This window comes from Prionailurus bengalensis, chromosome B2, assembly GCF_016509475.1.
Source record: "Prionailurus bengalensis isolate Pbe53 chromosome B2, Fcat_Pben_1.1_paternal_pri, whole genome shotgun sequence".
NCBI lineage: Eukaryota > Metazoa > Chordata > Mammalia > Carnivora > Felidae > Prionailurus > Prionailurus bengalensis.
The window spans coordinates 43954901-43974465 of NC_057349.1; the positions used below are offsets into that span (position 1 = coordinate 43954901).

General features: G+C 39.6%; 1 protein-coding gene across 1 annotated transcript in view; it reads right to left on the reverse strand.

The window, feature by feature from the left end:
- The window catches only part of LOC122489590 (24-hydroxycholesterol 7-alpha-hydroxylase), a 94928-nt gene that overhangs the window by 61061 nt on the left and 14302 nt on the right, over positions 1-19565 (reverse strand). Inside the window, exons 2-7 of the mRNA XM_043591588.1 lie at positions 19082-19217; positions 16422-16596; positions 14957-15106; positions 13942-14035; positions 5481-5588; positions 145-235 (exon numbers count right to left, since the gene is read on the reverse strand). Of these exons, the coding sequence (XP_043447523.1) occupies positions 145-235; positions 5481-5588; positions 13942-14035; positions 14957-15106; positions 16422-16596; positions 19082-19217 (754 nt within the window). The remainder of the gene's footprint in view (positions 1-144; positions 236-5480; positions 5589-13941; positions 14036-14956; positions 15107-16421; positions 16597-19081; positions 19218-19565) is intronic.

Below are 19565 nucleotides of genomic sequence, written 5' to 3' on the forward strand. Positions count from 1 at the left end.
CTGACCAGTTTATATCCTGTGTTCAATTTTGGATTATGTTCAACTTCTATAAAATTCTGGGCACTTAGGTTTGCCCGTGACATGTGACAAGCGCGTATTTATTAGATATCTCTTCAACTGTGTAATTCAATTCAGGTTTAGTACCTGCTGTGCCAAACACAGAAGATATGCCTTCCACAATGGTCTTGTGGACACTGGGATGAGACAGGACAAATCCAAGTGTCCAAAATGCAACCTTAAAAATAAAAACAACAACAACAAATCCATGTATCAAACAATACAACCTTCTTTGAAAGTGAGTGAAAGCATACTTAATATTAGCTGTAAACATGAAAAGAAGCCAGGAAAATGTTTAAATTAAACTTAAAAGCACACTGAAGAGCATTTTTGAAAACAGACTTTATGAACAACAGAGATGTTACCCGTCTCTGAGAGCCAAAGCTATAATTTCATTCTGTCACGGTAGTTTAACTATATTGTTTATACAGATTAAACTATCTCTACTAAAATATGAGGCAGGATTTTTTTTTAGTAATTCACATTAGAAGATATTACAGAGGCATACAATAAATATCCAGAAGCAACGAATTATGACACTTAAGAATGTTAATCCAGACAAAAACATTTTCTAAAATTTACTTTCCTTGAAATAGAAATGAAGGAGCAAATCATATATTCTGCAAAGAAAACATGGTAATTTTCAATAAGCCTAGGAAAGTATACCTAAAATACAATAAACTAAAGGATGAGAGTTACTCAGTATCAAAACTAGGGTTCTTTCACACCTGAAGGTTACCAAACATAGCATGCCTGCAAATTCTCTCTCTAGACCAAAGAAAATCATTTCATGTCTTTCCTCACTGTGGTATTACAAGGCAAAGTTATACTGCCATACATTTCAAAAATTAACTTTCCACTAACTTGGGTAGATGTGTTTGCTTCTATTTTTAGGTTACACAGTCACCTTGCATAAAATCGTTAAAAGAAGCTTGGGTTACCCTTTCATCCTTTCTGTAAATATGTATTGTGACAGAACTTTCATCTAGGAAAATCAGTCCTGAAAGACTCAGAAAATACTTAATATTTAAAACACTTAAGTTTTTTTTGTCTTTTTGGTGAGGTAACTTTAAGTACCTTTAAATAATCCCAATACTCCCCTCTGTGGTCAAAGAAGGAAGAGCAATTATCGGAAGGAAGCGCTCAAATAAGCCAAATTCGATACTGCTCAATGGTGTTCCCCTCTGGGGCAGGAACTCTGTCTGTGGGAGGGTAAATATGGCACTGTGTACAAAAACAAAGTGAGTGGGAGAACAAAGGCCGCCGCCATCTGGAGAGCCTCTTTCCGTGGCATTATCCACATTACAAAAGACTTATCCTAGAGATCATCCAGGCCGATTTACACTAGAAGAAACATGCCCAGAAAGCTCTCTTCTCCTGTCTCCCCATTCGGGCTCCTTCTATTATTATCTATGGATGGAAGGGCCAAATTATTGGATTTAATTAATAACCACTCCACCCTCAGTTCATCTTATTTATTAAAGGGTCAGAGTTCACGGGGCGCCTGGGTGGCGGATAAGTCAGTTAAGCATCTGACTTTGGCCCAGGTCGTGATCTCATGGTTCATGAGTTCAAGCCCCACATTGGGCGCTCTGCTGTCAGCATGGAACCCACTTTGGATCCTCTGTCCCCCCCCCCCCCCCCGCCCCTCCCCTGCTTGTGCGCACACACTCGCGCACACTCTCTCTCTCTCTCTCAAAAATAAATATTCAATAAATGACTAAAAGGTCAGAGTTAATATTAGGGGAAAAAACAGCTTAGTGATAGCACATAGACTTTCATTCAGTTGTACAAAAGAGGGGTTCAGAGTTACACTAAATAGTGCCTAGAGTTTTAGACATTCACAAAAATTGGGTAATATTTATTTTTATAACAAACACAAGAAAATCAGCTAAATTATAAATGGCTGTACAATGATGTTATTTATCACTTAAATTTGGTAAAAAAAAAAAAAAGCTCAATTACTTTTTCAAAAAGAAAAGAAAAAGACACATAAAAGACAGCAAAGAGTAGGGGCGCCTGGGTGGCTCAGTCAGTTGAGCATCCAATTCTTGATTCAGCTCAGGTCATGATCTCATGGTCATGGGATGAAGCCTACTTAAGATTCTCTCTCTGACCCTTCCCCTCTCTCTCTTTCTCAAAAAAAAAAAAAAAAAAAAAAGGACAGTAATAAGAAACTAAGAAATTTACATATATTACTGAATCAACAAACAAGACTAAGTGACCACAAGACCTTGGCACTCTCAGTTAAACATTGCTCCCAAAAATGACAATTAGAGTTCTGTCAAAGGGGTGAAGTCCATGGTGAGGGCTGGGCAAAAAGAAAAAGGGTGCCCTGGCTCACTGAACTTCACAAGCAGCCACTATAATGCTTCTGGAGAGGTAAGAACAAAGGTGACAATGGACAAAGAGGAAAGCCCTGCCCAGCTCTGTTAGAGAGAAGATGAATTGGGTATGTTCTTCAGCAGCATTTATTCCCCCATTCAAAAAAAGATTAATAAATATTGAGGGAGTCTCCATAACATGTCAGTCTTCTACAATCATGGTAAACACAAATATGTACAAGACATCATTCCCGCCCAAAGAACTTTACACGTCTAGTTGGGGATATGAAATACAATCAGGTGAAAAAGGAGCCAGGTGTGGTGCCAACAACCCATGCTGTGCGAGTTGAAAGTGAAATGGGGTGGGGTGGGGGGTAGTGGTCACTACCAAAAGGATTTAGAAAGAGCTTCAGAGAAGCGGTCGATATCCAAGACAAAATGTCAGCTGTGAGATTAGTTTTGGAAAAATGTTCTTAAAAAGTTCATTTGAAAGGAATTTCTTGGAATTGGGAAGTGGTTTCCCCACAGGAATAATTTCACAAATTATGGTTAATATTTTGGGCCAGTCCACCAAAGGTCACCTTGACCATAATGGAGCCTTCTAGTGACCTGTCCCAAGCCTATCCTTCAGATAGGTCTGACTTCCATGGGCCTTCCATGGGCAGAGCACAGAGTGGGAGAGAAGAGAAGAAAGGACAGGCCCCACCTCCTGTCCCTCCAGCAGGGCCTGCAGTGATTGTCTAGGCACTTATGGGACATCACAGAAGCCAGGCAACATGGCCACTCCCACCCTGGGGCATTTGGTCCAGGTTTGAGAACCAAGCCAGCTTATAATTAATGGGCCATTGAAAGTAATGATTGACTGGAAGGATGGCCTTACTTTTTATAAAAGAAGAAAGCTAACACTCATTGAGCACCTTCTTTGTGCCAGGGACTGTTAGCCACTTGCCATGTCTTAAAAATACAACCGTCACGACTATCGTATGAGGTAGATCACATTCATCCTATCCTATAGATGAGAATACTGAGGCTCAGAGAGGTTAAACAATCGGTTCACTGTCACCCAGAACGGGGATTTGGCAGTGGGCCTGACTCTCTGAAGCCTTTCGAGGGTGTCTGTCCACACACCAGCTGCCTCTTGGAGATGCCAACAAGCGCCAGCAAGACGGATCTTTCACTAATCATCAGACACTTTCTTTCTGAAATTAATGATTTAAGTCCTTTCAGATGAATGCCAGGAACACGTTCCAAAGAACTGACTTCCCCTGAGTCAGATCAATTGGAGCTTTGTGTCCCTTTTTTCTGGGGGACCTCTCTAATGAGATCTTGAAAATTAATCCTGTGACAGGAGTGGCTGTTTTGTTGCTGCTTTGGGAGCTGTTCTGATGTCTGCCTTTTAATTTTGCTGTAGCTTACTCGGTATCCAAGAACGCTGTCTAAGGAGAAATCAGGGAATAATGTCAGAGGTACATAAAGAAGAGGAAAGGATTAGACGATTCTTATTTGCCCATTCCAGATGAAATACGTAAGACTGACACACATGTGAGCAGAGAGGCCAGTGTTTCTATTTCCGCTTCTTACCCAGTCTGTGTTCCAACAGGTTAAAAGAAACTAGACTATCAGTACTTAGAAAGCCTTCATTCAGAGGAGGGAGAAATAAATAATACTTAAAATATCTTATTTCTATTTGCTAGAAGAAAAAAAGAAAAATGGCTACATGTATCATTAGAGATGGGCTGAATAGTCCCATTTAGTAGAAGACAGATGCATAAAAAAGGTTACTCTTTAATTTCTCAAATAATGTAAGCGCAGCTTAAGCTAATGTGGAATCTTCTGACACAGGTAGCTGGTGCGGATCAAACATGAAGTGGCACACAGCACATGGCTTTGATCTAGTTTATAACAACTTTAAAAGAAACAGTTAAAGGGGCGCCTGGGTGGCTCAGTAGGTTAACTATCTGATTCGGCTCAGGTCACGATCTCACGGTTCATGAGTTCGAGCCCCACGTTGGGCTCTGTGCTGACAGCTCAGAGCCCGGAGCCTGTTTTAGAATCTCCGTCTTCCTTGCTCTCTGCCCCTCCCCTGTTTGCGTTCTGTCCCTCTTTCGCTCAAAAATAAATAAATACTAAAAAAAATAAAAATAAAAAAGAAACAGTTAAAAAGTCTCTGTTCTCGGCGCACCTGGCTGGCTCAGTCGGTTAAGTGTCCAACTCTTGGATTTGGCTCAGGTCATGACCTCAGGATTCGAGTCCTGCTTTGGGCTCTGTGCTGACAGTGTGGAGCCTGCCTGGGATTCTCTCTCTCTCTCTCTCTCTCTCTCTCTCTCTCTGCCCCTCCCTGGCTTCTGTGCTTGTTTTCTCTCTCTCTCTCTCAGAGTAAGTAAACATAAAAAATTCTCTGCTGTCTTCAGAAGTATTGTGAGTTCCAAGGTCACCAGTTCCATTCATGGGGAAGCTTACAGGACATAGATGCCACCTAACACAAACTGATATTCACCGGGTACCAGCGGGGTTTATCTCACTGAATCCTTGCAACAACCTTGTAGAGAAATGAGAGTCACCACTCATTAAGTACCCAAGTCCTAGGACCATACCAGGAGCTGTATTATCCCTTCATTCCCCAAAAGGAAATGGAGGCTGAGGGCTGAAGTTACCTCTTTGAGATTCCACAGCTCTGGAGGGGGATATCTTGATTCCAGCCCAATTCTATCTCAAATTATCCATTTGCCTACTCTCTCCCCAGTAAAATGTTAGAGTCAAGGCCTACTCATTTCAAGCGCTAATACTAAGCATGTTGCCTGACAAACAAAGTGCTCCATAAGCAGTGTTGTCACAATTGACCCCAAAGTGCAAGTTTTTCCCTTAGCCTGGGACGAGCTGCCTTGCAGAGGGCAGAATTCACTTGAGATCTCTGCTTTGCCTCCTCTGTGGTTTTATCAGATTTTACTAGCCATGTGAGTTTTGTTTTCCTAGCTCACAACCAGATCCACTGCTGTCTTTTCTCTTTCCCATAATAGAAAGAACAGAAAGAAAAACGAAGGAAAAAACTTGAAATTGCAGTAGACAGAACTGTAACCCTTACTTTACTAATATACTTACAGGGACAGCATTGGACAGAGAAGCCCAAAGTATTAAAAGCCCATAGTTGGGGCTCTTTTCTTCATTTCTTTCCATCTCTATGATATCCAGCAAAGTCTGCATTAATGTCTGTTTAAAAGAAATACATACTGTCAAACCACAGCTACGTGACAAAGAGTGCTGTTAATAAACAAAGAGCATGCATATTTTTCAAATAAGCTATTTCTGCCATTCCTAGCCTTGCAGCTGGAGGCATGCTAAGGGATATATATTCTTACCAGCAGGATAGTAATTAGGAGTAGGGGCTCTGCTGCTTTACGCACTGGTTCAAATTCTGGCTTAGGTTTTTGTTTTTTTTGTAAAGACTTTAGTTTTTTTAGAGCAGTTTTAGCTTTACAATAAGATTGAGAGGAAGGTACAAAGACTTCCCATATGACCCTCACTCCTACTCATGTACAGCCTTCCCTACTATTAATATCATTCACCAAAATGGTATTTTTTTTTTTTTACCATGGATCAAGGACACGGACACATCATAATCACCTAAAGTCCGTAGTTTACCTTAGGGTTCACTTTTGGCATTATAAACTCTATTGGTTTGGACAAATGCATGATGATATGCAGACATCATTACAATGTCACACAAATTATTTTCACTACCCTAAAAATCCTCTGTGTTCTGCCAATTTACCTCTCCTTCCTCTCCAACAACCACTGGTCTTTTTCCTTTCTCCACATCTTGCCTTTTCCAGAGTGTCACACAGTTGAAACTATACATTACGTAGCCTTCTTAGATGGGCTTCGTTCACTTAGTGCTATGAATTTATGGTTTGTCCATGTCTTTTCATGGCTGCATAGTTCATTCCTTTTGAGTGCTGAATAATATTCCAGTCCCTAGATGTACCACAGTGTATCCATTTACCTACTAAAGGGCATCTTGGGTGCCTTCAAGTTTTAGCAGTTATGAATAAAGCTATTGTAAACATCCATGTGCAGGTTTTTAGTGTGAACATAAGTTTTTAAATCATTTGGGCAAATATCAAGCAGGATAATTGCTACATTTTATGGTAAGAGTATGTTGTTTTGTTGCTTTTTTCTATAAGAAACCACCAAAGTGTTTTCCCAAGTGTTGTACCATTTTGCCCCCTCAACAACGAATGAGAGTTCTTGTTGCTTCGCATCCTCACCAGCAACACCGGTGGTGGTGTCAGTGTTCCAGATTCTGGACAGAATGAGTGTCGTGGTAGTTCAGTGTTGTTTTCATTTACATTTCACTGATGACATATGATGTGGACCTTCTTTTCATACACTTTCATCTTCTCTCATGGGTTGTATTTTTTGGTGTGATACCTAAATAGGCATCACCATACCCCAAGGTCAAGCAGGTTTCCTCCCATGTTATCTTCCAGTAGTTTTATACTCTTGCATTTTACACTTAGGTCCGTGACTCATTTGAGTAAATTTTTGTGAACTGTATAAGATCTGTGTCTAGATTTTTTTTTTTTGCATGTGGGTGTCCCAACTGTTTTAGCACCATCTGTTGAAGAGTCTATCTTTGCTTCTTTATATTGCCTTTGCTTCTTTGTCAAAGGTCAGTTGATTATATTTAAAAGGGTCTATTTCTGGGTTCTCTATTCTGTTCCATCAATCTATTTGTCTATTCTTTCACCAATACCACACCGCCCTGACGACTGTGGCATTACAATAAATCTTGCAGTTGGGGAGCATTGCTCTTTTGAAGAATTTTGTTATTCTCCTTGAATACTGTGCTGGTGATTCTGGGTCTTTTGACTCTCCACATAAACTTTGGAATCAGTTTACTGATATCCATAAAATAACTCGCTGGAATTTTTACTGAGACTACATTGAACGTATAGGTTAAGTTGGGAAGAACTGACATCTTGACAATATCGAATCTTCCTATCCATGAACATAAAATCTCTATTTACTTGGTTCTTTGGTTTTGTTCATCAGAGTTTTGTAGCTTTCCTCATGCAGATCTTATACATCATTTGTTAAGTTTATACCTAAATATTTCATTTGGGGGGGATACTAATGTAAATGGTATTGTGTTTCTAATCTTATACTCCACTCGTTCACTGTTGGTATATGGGAAAGCAATTAACTTTTGTATATTGTCTCCTGCAACTTTGCTATAATTGCTTATTAGTTCTAATAGTTTGTCTGTTGATTCTTTTGGATTTTCAATACATATGATCATGGCATCCAAGAAAAAAGATAGTTTTATGTCTTCTGTCCTGATAAATGTAACTTTAATTTCCTTTTCTTGACTTATTGTATTAGCAAGCATTTTCAGCATCATGTTGAACATGGTGGTAAAGAGGACATCTTTGCTATGGGGTTCTGGTACCAATGTCTAATATGTATGTGTATGGGGAGTGGGGGAGGGAAGTTTCAAACAACGATAAATGATATTCAGGACAGTATCTGGGTGCCCTATAATTCAATTCAATTCTGACACTATCTACCCAGAAATAGCATGAGATTATACAGGTTAAGTGTTAGCCTGTCAGGACTTGTTAGTCCTGGACTTTTTAGTCCTACAAGATTATACCCTTTCTCCACCCTTGCACCTGCCCTTCAGATGCCAGTCACAGGCCAGGTTATTACCTGGAATTTGGACCAATAGGCTACAGACTGGAGGTTCCAAAAACCTCCTCCTTGGGCTTCAGATGCCAGCTGCAACTCCAGGTTGTTATCTGTACTTATAAAAATCAGAGGTTCCCACAACGCCTTCCTGGGGTTCAATTAATTTGCTAAAGGGGCTCACAGAACTCAGAGAAACATTTTATTTACTGGATAACCAGTTTATTACAGAAAGAGATGATAAAGAATATAGAGAGACAACCAAATAACCATATATAATCATTTCATTTATATACAAGCACACATAAGTGTGCATATATATGTATAATCGAATACATTGTTGCTATTATAATTTGAGCAAATTATATCTGTTAGATCAGTTAAGAATAAGGAAAATACATTTTTATTTCAACTTTGTTTATTTCTTTGATGCTCTTCCCTTCTTTATATAGATCTGAGTTTCTGACCTATATTATTTTTCTTCTCTGTAAAGAACTGCTTTATTAATATTTCTTATATAGAAGGGGTATTGGCAACAAATTCCCTCAACTTTTGTTTGTCTGAGAAGGTCTTTATTTCTCCTTCAGTTTTAAAGGATAATTTCACAGGGTATAGAATTCCAGACTGGGGGTGCTTTTTTTCTCACTCGACTCTTTTAATACTTCACTCTACTCTTTTTTTGCTTGCATGGTTTCTAAGGAGAGGTCAGATGTAATTCTCATCTTTGTTCCCCTGGAGATATGGAGTTTTTCCTTCTGGCTTCTTTTGGGATTTTTTATCTTTGGTTTTCTGTAATTTAAAAGTAATATGCTGAGGTGTAGTTTTTGGTGTTTACATGATTGATGTTCTCTGAGCTTCCTGGATCTATGATTTGGTGTCTGACATTAAATGGGGGAAAATTCTGTCATTATCATTGTCAAATATGTCTTCTGTTCCTTTCTCCCTTTTTTTTTTCTCCTTTTGGTATTCCCATTATATGTATACGATGTCTTTTGTAGTTGTCCCACATTTCCACAGTCTTTGGATGTTCTGCTGTATTTTTTTTCAGTGTTTGTTCTCTTTGATTTTCAGTTTTTGGGGATTCAACTGATACATCCTCTAGCTCAGAGATTCTTTTCTCAGCTCTGCCAGCCTACAAATAAGTCCATCAAAGGCATTCTTCATTTCTGCTATAGTGTTTATTATACCTAGCATTTAATTTTGGTTCATTCTAAGGATTGCCATCTCTCTGCCTACATTGTCCATCTGTTCTGGCATTCAGTCTATTTTCTGCATGGACCCCAGTTGTTTCAAAGTCTCAATCTGATAATTCCAACAGTGGTCCATTCCACCTGCTACTTGTTGTTAGGATGGAGTTGCAACTTCCAAGATCCTTATGTGTAACCAGAACCTGGTTTAGTTACTCAAGACCTAGGTAACCTTGGACAAGTTGCTTTAAGCTCATCAATAAAATGGCCATAACACGGTATCTACCTCATAGGATTGTTGTGAGAATTAAATCAGTTACTACCTATAAAGTGCCTAAAACAAAACTTAGTACATAATAGCATTTTGACAATTTTTAAAAAATAAACCTCTGCTTTTTGTTGGTGGGAATGCAAGCTGGTGCAGCCACTCTGGAAAACAGTACAGAGGTTCCTTAAAAAACTAAAAATAGATCTACCCTATGACCCAGCAATCACACTACTAAGCAGTTAACCATGGGATACAGGTGTGCTGTTTTGAAGGGACACAAGCAACCCCATGTTTATAGCAGCACTATGAACAATAGCCAAAGAATGGAAAAAGCCCAAATGTCCATCGGTGGATGAATGGATAAAGATATGGTATATGTATATACAATGGAGTATTACTCGGCAATCAAAAAGAATGAAAGCTTGCCATTTGCAACTACATGGGTGGAACTGGAGGGTATGATGTTAAGTGAAATTAGTCAGTCAGAGAAAGACAAAAATCATATGACTTCACTCATATGAGGACTTTAAGAGACAAAACAGAGGAACATAAGGGAAGGGAGACAAAAATAATGTAAAAACAGGGAGGGGGACAAAACAGAAGAGACTCATAAATAGGGAGAACAAACTGAGGGTTACGGGAGGGGCTGTGGGAGAGGGGATGGGCTAAATGGGTCAGGGGCACTAAGGAATCTACTCCTGAAATCACTGTTGCACTAGATGCTAACTAATTTGGATATAAATTTTTAAAAATAAAAAATAAAAAAATAATAAACCTCTGCTTTTAGGGAAATGCCAGCAACACAGAAACACAGATCTCTGAAGAATTCAAGAAAAAATCCTTTCCCCATTTTCCACGAAGATTCTCAGCCTATACACCATGAAGAAAGTATCGTCAAGCCAGTATATATTATAAATACCGCAACGTGAAGAGAACTGATATTTGGCTGGAATGGTGCCAACTAAGCTCAGAGCCCCATCCAAGACCACCTACAGTTGCTCTCGGGCCACCACACAAATTCCCTGAGCATGTTTTCTTCACTGGGAGGTTTCCTGAACACCCCTTTATCAGCGGCCATTTCCCATCAGGGGGAAGAAATTCAGACACTGTACCATTTTCATTGAGCTGCTCATGCACTTGGAGCCTTCAATAACTCAGGTTTAGGTTACAGAAATGATGGTAGCTAATGCCTAGTCATTGTCTGCTAAGGCGAGTTCTGTTTTATGGGCTTTACAAGTATTTAACCATTCAATCCCCACCACGATTCCAAGAAGTAGATACCATTATCTTCACCGTTTTACATTTGAGGAAACTGAAGCACAATTAAGTTAGGGAACTTTGCCAGGGACAGGCAGCGTGTCGATGATTGAGCTGGGATTCATACCCTTTGAGCCAGGTCCTGGCTCTGGAGCCCACACTCTTAGCTACTACGCTATACTGCCCCATGAGAGATACAACCCACAACTCTCATGGATTAGGGATTAAGAGAACTGCATTTTAACGTTAGTAGTTTTGCTTCGGGTCTTATGATACGAGAAATAACTGTTAAATCACTATCAAAGAAAATACATGGTGGGAGACTATTGCTGTTACTTACAAAGGCATGTAATGTTTCAAAAGTGATTAACCACCCTAATCCTCAGCTTCCTGGTTTTAATAATCCCCAGTTTTCTAGGTATTATAGTGATTGTGAAAAATGAGTCATGAACTTGTGGAATGTGTAACACTACACCTAGCACCGAGTAAGCACCACAGAAATGCTGCCGATGTCTCATTGTTACTGTTTTTGTGACAATGGATTAGCAAAATTGAAAATCCTAGGTTTTATCATACGACGTAAACTGTTGCAACACAAAGTTTGTACCTCATGAAAAATCCTATAGATGGATTTCATTCTCTGGATATGCTATTCTGTAGGTGCAGTCTTAATTTTAAATGAAAATACTAGTTTAATATACATCGAGAATAACAAGAGAGAAATCACCACGTTTGATGTTTATAATGTGATGAAATGTGTGTGTAATATTTTAAAAAAACAAAAACTTCTTCCAGTCTTCTGCTTAACTAGGCCATTGAAATCTACTTATACAGTAGAAGACAACAGAATCTTTTATTTTCTTCTTAGCCCACATTAAAAAAAAAAACTGGGTACAAAACACAAGCTCAGTGTGAACACTGTTGGAAGAAACAGAAATGATACACAAAAAAATGAAAACTTCTCATGAATGTTCAAACTGAGTTCTCTCCCAGTCTTTTAAAAAAACTTTTTAAGTGTTTATTAATTTTTTTTAGAGAAAGAGAGAAAGCGCGAGCAGGGAAGGGGCAGAGAGAGAGGGAGACACAGAATCCGAAGCAGGCTCCAGGCTCTGATCTGTCAGCACAGAGACTGATGTGGGGCTTGAACCCCAGAACCATGGGATCATGACCTGAGCCGAAGTCAGACACTTAACCGACTGCGCCACCCAGGTGCCTCTGTCCTAAAGTCTTAAATGTTGGACTATCTTCAGCAAAGTTCAAAATGTGTCTCTATTCAAATAGCAAGTTGGAGTACCTATGATTAAAAATGCCTCCTTTCGGGGCGCCTGGGTGGCTCAGTCCGTTGGGCGTCCGACTTCGGCTCAGGTCATGATCTCGCGGGCCGTGAGTTCAAGCCCCGCGTCGGGCTCTGGGCTGATGGCTCAGAGCCTGGAGCCTGCTTCCGATTCTGTGTCTCCCTCTCTCTCTGACCTTCCCCCATTCATGCTCTGTCTCTCTCTGTCCCCAAAATGAATAAACGTTAAAAAAAAGTGCCTCCTTTCTTCAGAATAGGAATGAGAAATGTTACTCTAGAAGTATTGTCAGTGGAGAGTTTAACTGTGGCATTAAAAACCCTGTTTCCAGACCCACAAATTGCAGATCTATCTGGATGAATCTTTTACACACATGGGGCTTTTCCCCTCAATCCTGGAAAATTACGCAAACAAAAAATGTATTTGTCTGGGTCTGTTTATAAAATAGAATCCTTAGCTGCAACATCATTTATCAATAAAGGGCATTCCAGAGTAGCTTTCTGTTCTCTTTATTTAGGAGGGAGATACCTAAGCATTTACACATCCCTATTTTTCTAAAGCGACCTTCCTCTCCAGTGTTAAGCAGAGTTGCTTGTGATAACACTTGCTATCATAACATAAAAGCAAGCAAACAGAGATGTTTGGTATCATCTGTAAATACTAAAAGATCTGATTTTTAAGAGGCTAGAGAGGGAGAGAGCCAAAGCATAAGAGAATCATAAAAACTGAGAACAAACTGAGGGTTGATGGGGGGTGGGAGGGAATCTGTGGCACATTGTTATCTACCCCTAATATATATATCTATATATATGGGTGGGTGGGTGATGGGTATTATCTACCCCTAATATATATATCTACATATATGGGTGGGTGGGTGATGGGTATTGAGGAGGGCACATTTTGGGATGAGCACTGGGTGCTGTATGGAAACCAATTTGACAATAAATTTCATATTTAAAAAAAAAGATCTGATTTTTAATGATAATCACATGGTGTAAGCTCTGATGTGGTCCTCACTACTCTCTAATTGCTTCACAAATATTAACTCATTTAAGCCCCACATTCTATGAGGCAGGTGGAGAAACTGAGGCCAAGAGGCGAGGTGCCACGCCCAAGGTCATGTGACTGGAGACCGAAGTTGAGCCCGAGCTCAGACTCAGTGAATCCCAGTCTCTGGGCAGTGGAGGGTAGGGGAAGTCTGGAGAATCAGATAGTTTTCAAAGGTTCCCATAGATTCTGATGAGCAGACAGGGCTGAGAACCTTTCTTCCTTTCATTACGCAAGTGTAAGAACCACCTGGAAGGCCCATCAAAGCACAGACTGGTGGGCTCCACCCCAGAGTTTCCGATTGAGTGGTCCCAAGGCGATGTTGGTACCATTGGTCTAGGGACCACACCTGAAGAACCACAGATCTAGGACCCTTAGGACAGTGGCTCCCAGGGCATTGCTTTTCAAATTATATCTTACCACATCCTTGCGTTTGAAGAGAGAAACAATCAGTGGTAGTGGCATGAAGAACAAAGTCTATGGAGCTTTCTTCTCCTTGCCTGACGCACCATAATTCCTACCTACCATTGCTGACACAAACTGTAGGATACATAAATCAGTAAAACCTTGACCATCTTGTTATATGTTGTTGCCGTAGCCTCAGTTTTTTTCTTTATGTAGAAGACCAATAATACCTACCTCATTGTTGTGAGGATGTAGCCACAGATTAATGTACGTAAACATCCAACACGGTACTTGACACAAACATGTCACCTGAACAATCTTATGAGTTTTTAGCAAACCATCTTTTAAAAACCATAGCTTATGACTGCTTTCATCCCACATATTTTAGAAAAAAAAAAAAACAACTAAGGGATACTTACCACGGAATTATCTTTCGCAGATCTGTATGTTTTTATATCGGGAATGTTTTTCTCAAAGAGTGCTAAAAGCCACTTTTTGGATTTCGACCAGTGACTGGGTGAGGAAAAAGTAGGTGCGTAAGTTAATGGGAAAGCACTTCAGGAATAACCGGTCACGGCGCGAAAGGGGGAATATCTATGGAATTATTTCTCCAAGCTTCGTCTTCAGTTTTGCCAGAATTTCATGCGAGGTCTTCCTTCAGACTTATTAGTCCACAAGAAAAATCGAGGAGGCAAGGCAGCCTCATTTTTAGTGATTTTTTTTTTTTTGCGCGAATAAATGTTTGCATTCTTACAGGATTGGCATCGAATACAAAAAAAAAAAAAAAAAAAAAAAGAGTATGACCTGCTTGCCCTACTTTTCCTCGGGCTGTTGTCAGTTGCTGAAGGATGAAAAACTTGCACAGGGACCGAGGACTGGCTTAAGCCGGGTGAAACAAACCGGCTACGATCTTTTTAATATTATCTGACCAGCCACTACTGCAGACCAGCTGCTAAGGCATTTAAGAATTCATGTGTTATTTTGCATTCAAACCATGGGAGCCAACCATGAGAAATACATTTGACCATGTCTCCTTTTGCCTCAGAGAGACTAAAAACAACAACGTCTATGATCGATGATACTTGGTGATTTAGCATGGTTACAAACTACAGCCACGGCTGTGATAATAATAAGCAGTAAATGAGAGAAATTCTTCATTTCGTGCTGACACTCTCTCTCTCGCTTTCCCTCTCTCCCGTCTCATTTCTGCTCCTCAAAATTAAAAAAAAAAAAAAAGGAAAGAATGCATCTCTCTCTTCTTCAGTTCCTCCAATAATTTAAACACAAACCACAAACAAAATCTGATCATGAGAAGTAGCTTTTGTGTCTTCCACTTGGATGCTGCTCTCCCTACTCAGAAGAGGAAAATGAGACAGGTATGTATTTCTGGGAGGAGCTTGGTTGGTTAATTAATTATAGGGAAAATCTCTCTACCTTAGGAGACACTCTGGCATCTGGGACCCGTACTCGAAACCTTCGTCGTAAGCTTGAAAATGCTGATGGAACTCCCTGATTTTTCTCTCATTTGTGGGGAACAAGCCTTTTTGGAAGAGTATATTCACTGAAACCGGATAAAGCAGATGCCTACAAAGATAAAAACACATAAAAAGTCAGACCCAATGACCAAAGAAGACAGGTACAGGATACAAAAAAAAGGGTGTTACTTTAATAGATATATATTAGGGGTAGATAATAATGTGTCACAGATTCTTTTGGGAAAGTGTTACTCTTAAAAGGTTTTAATATTTGCTCACTGTGGTCAAGATAACTTAGGGGTAACTGAAATTTTGGTTTATTTCTCTGAAGATTTTAAAATGCTTTCTAAGCAAGCATTGTTAGATCTTGACAAATGTGAGATGATACACCAGAAATAAATTGACTCAATGTAATTTCAACAAGCACTTACTTAGCAAGTAATACCAATAACTAAGATACAGCCCATGATTTTAGAGAGCAGCAAAAAATAACCAAAGACTCAGGGCAACACTAGTTACCAAATTTCCTAAGCTCTCACAGGATCCCACAGATCTGAACCACTGCGTACTGAAATATAGTACCTATCGTCATTAAGTTTTGCCATAAGTAAATAAAATGATTACTGTGGCATACTTAAGTGAAAAAAAAATCAAAGATTATTAATACGACTTAGACTAGTGACACCAAGTACTGTTTCATTTTTATTTACCATCCCTTCTTCACTAGTTTTTCAGGATCTGCTTCCCCCAAAGTTTCAAAGACATCCAAGAATTTGCTTTGTTTTGTTGTAGGTACTGGACATGCTACAAGTTTGGATGGCTGCTTATTTTGTTTTTTGGTTTGTTTTCCTCTCTCTCTCTTGTTGGACCTCTAACAAAATATTAAACGCTGTTCTTTTATTATGAATCTGAACTATTGAATCCTGCCCTCGGCATCCCAGTGAGATGGAAAAATGGCCGACGTGGTAACTTCAATTTACCAAATCTCCTTATGCATGCTGGGAATTTTTCTCATGGCTCCCCATGCCCAGCCCTGACCTTTGCCAGAAAGCTTCAGAACACAGCTGAGGCCATTTGGCTTCCTCCACTGCCCTTCCCTGTCTTACCTATCAGCATCCCCTCTAGGTAGATGTGTTCTATGTGGCATGGCATCACTAAAGAGAAATTACTATAAATGTGTTAAAATGATTGTATGGGCTTATTTGCTCACCTTAAAATTGGTGTGCTAACTAAAAACTACCTGTTAATTAGAATTGAAAAGATTAATATAATCTCATAATTACCTACTTAGACTTCATTAATCCACCAGATAATTTTTTACGTTCAATGCACTGGCTGCAGATTTTTTTATCCTCCCCCCCCCCAAAAAAAGACACACATGCAAAAACCCTACAAGATTAACCCCTACTAATGCAACTATTTACCTTACGAAGTTGCTCAGCTCCATTGTCCCATGAGTGCCTAATTTCTCCAGTTGCTCATGTAGTTCCTCAGTCAGTTGTCCAGTGAATTGATATAGGTTCACATTCCCTATTTTCCCTTTGATGATGACATTAAGTTTTTCATGCAGTGTTAAAAAAGTATTTTTTGGAATCGATGCTATAAACAGAGAAAACTATTTTCAAAAGAAGCAATGACTCCTTGAAGCAAATAGTCAACCTACATCTACTATTACTTGGTCAGGAGGGACTAGATCCAAAGTCCTCCCCTTACATAAAATCGCCTCCCACAAATAAGAGCAGGTGAAGATTCAACCTATCCTGTGAGTCAGTAAAAGTCTGTAGGAAGATTCACTCTAAGGGGTGATCTACAAGTGGGTGATTCGGAGGACCTCTGGGAAACATAAATGTAGTGGTTTTATTTTTATCTTTATTTATTTAAAAAAAAAGTTTTGATGTTTATTTTTGAGAGAGAGAGAGAAAGACAGAGCATGAGTGGGGGAGGGGCAGAGAGAGAGGGAGACACAGAATCTGAAGGAGGCTCTAGGCTCCAAGCTGTCAGCACAGAGCCCAACACAGGGCTGCAACTCAGAAACTGAGGTGAGATCACAACCTGAGCCGAAGTCGGACCCTTAACCGACTGAGCCACCCAGGCACCACTTATTTCCACGTTAGGCTTTTGTTGGCTTCCTATCCTTAACAAAGTTTACAAGGCATTCTACTACTTTCTAGTTTTCCCGTGACATTTCCAGCCCCTTCCTGCCCCCCCTCCTGAGATTTGTATTCCAGGTACAGTGTATTCTAATATTTATATTTCCCATCATTTTTATGAGATGTACTATCTGCTCAAAACTCTTTACTTGACCAGCCTCACCCCATTCCCACACACCCACAACTATAAGCCACACATTTATCCTGCCAACTTCTTTTTCTCCTTCAAGTGTTTTACTGAATATCACTTCCGCCAGGAGGCCTTTCCTAATCCCATGAGTAGCTCTTGTTCCTTTGCATTAGTGTTTGTTCATGATCCTTCCATGATACACACACACTCCTTGCTTGAGTTTGGCCAGTAAGAGTATGAATTTTTAAACTCACTAGTCTTACATATTTTTCTTTAATCCTCTTTTATTGTCGGCAAAGTAACTTTTGCAAAAAAATAATGTTTGGTTTTATATTTCATCAGCCTATTATGGGTAGGTTACATTTTATACAAGTTCATTAAAAATAATGTTTAGATCTCCTGAGCATACATCTCTGTAGCAGGGGAATGCACGAGAGGCAAAGGAAGCTGGCTCAAGAGTACTTATATTAACATATTTTGTCTATTAAATAGAAATATTTAAACATGAAAGTCCCCAGTGGAGGCAGAGGTGAAAAAACTTGGCCACTTCTATGCAGCCCTAACACATGAGAGGTTGGCATATTTTTCTGGAGGGATATATGAAGATACAGATCAAGAGCCTTCAGAATATTTCTATTCTTTGATCTGGAATTCCATAGTTTATTTATTTAACTTTTTTAAGTGTATTTATTCTGAGAGAGAGAGAGAGAGAGAGAGAGAGAGAGAGAGAGAGATGAGACAGCATGAGTGGGGGAGGGGCTCGGAGGGAGAGGGAGAGAGAGAGAATCCCAAGCAGGATCTGCACCGTGTGGAGCTCTACATGGGGCCTGAACCGTGAACCGTGAGATCATGACCTGAGCCGAAGTCGGACGCTTAACCAAAAGAGCCACCCAGGTGCCTCTGGACTTCCAGTTTAAATATTAAGAAGCACTAAATCGTCAAAGAATTTGGCCAACGTGTTGTAATTTTCATGCAAGCAAAAAGAAATGATCATCATGCTATCGGTCACTCACAGCTTTTAAAACCGTTCTGTTTTAATGGTAAGAAATGCATGAGAGGCTACATGAAGAGAAAAACTAAGAAAGAAGCAAAAAAAAAAAAAAAAAACAAAAACAAAAACAAAAACAAAAAACCAGAAAAGAAAAGAAAAAGAAACCAAGGAAAAGAAGAATCAGGCACAAAAATGCAATCGCTCTGCATTCTTGGGAGGACAAATGGCTTCAGCACCACACGTTTGCAGCCTGGGAAGAAATAAAGTGGACGGTCACACCAGAAGCATGCTGACAAGTACAATCCAGCAGTCTCTGAGGATGGAGAACAAAAGGCCGCCGATTACATGACGCCAAGCCCCACTTACCTTAATAGCCCTATGGAATGTGTCAGGAAATGCCATAGTAAAGGGCTTACTAAGCAGTGGAATTCTACTTTGAGTGAGCAGAGTAGCAACATGTGATCAAGCCAAGAGCTATAGCCTGAAGAGCACTGTATACACGGCAGCAGATGTTCATGTCCCAGTGAACATCGTGGGAGCTGTAACAGGATACAGATTCCGAATATTTTCCAAATAAACAGCAGCGAGGTAACCTCGTCTCTTACACACGTCTAGTTAAGACCGAAATGAGGCTGCCAAGAATTCGTTTGTCAACTACCAAAATCATCAGATGTTCTTTCTATCTTATGTTCCCACTTTAGAGCATAAAATAAGGGCTGTCATCATTCTCGGTAGAGGAGTGAGGGGTTGTTACCCAAAGCTGCTCTTGGACCAATGCTGTATTCAAACAAACTATCTGAAAATATTCTTTACCTGTACGATAGACGGGCTTTTGCACTGCTAGTTCAAAATTTACTTCTTTGGATTTTAGAAACACATTAATTCCCTCTTCTTCAGTAACAAAGGTCATTCGGGTGCCCATAACAAAGACTGTAAATACTGGTCCATACTGGAAGAAAACACATAAATACAGATATTAGGAAGCATTTCTAATAAATAAGTTATGGGCCATGGGTTACACAAGAACCCCAGTGCTGAAGTTATAGACAAGACACAAATTATTATGCTTATATATAGTAACATTATACATTTTGGCAGATTCAGCCAAATATAAATTATATAAATCATCATTTATTCTGTCCTGATACTTAACCTTCCTTTTGATCATGTTATTTGTTTGAAGCTTCCTTTCTTGTAGTGAGAAATAATAACTAGAAATAATTATTAGAAATTATGTCAACAGTGATGTTTGAACCTTGTTTTCCAGACAGCAGTAGGCTCACGAGCGGTCTACTGC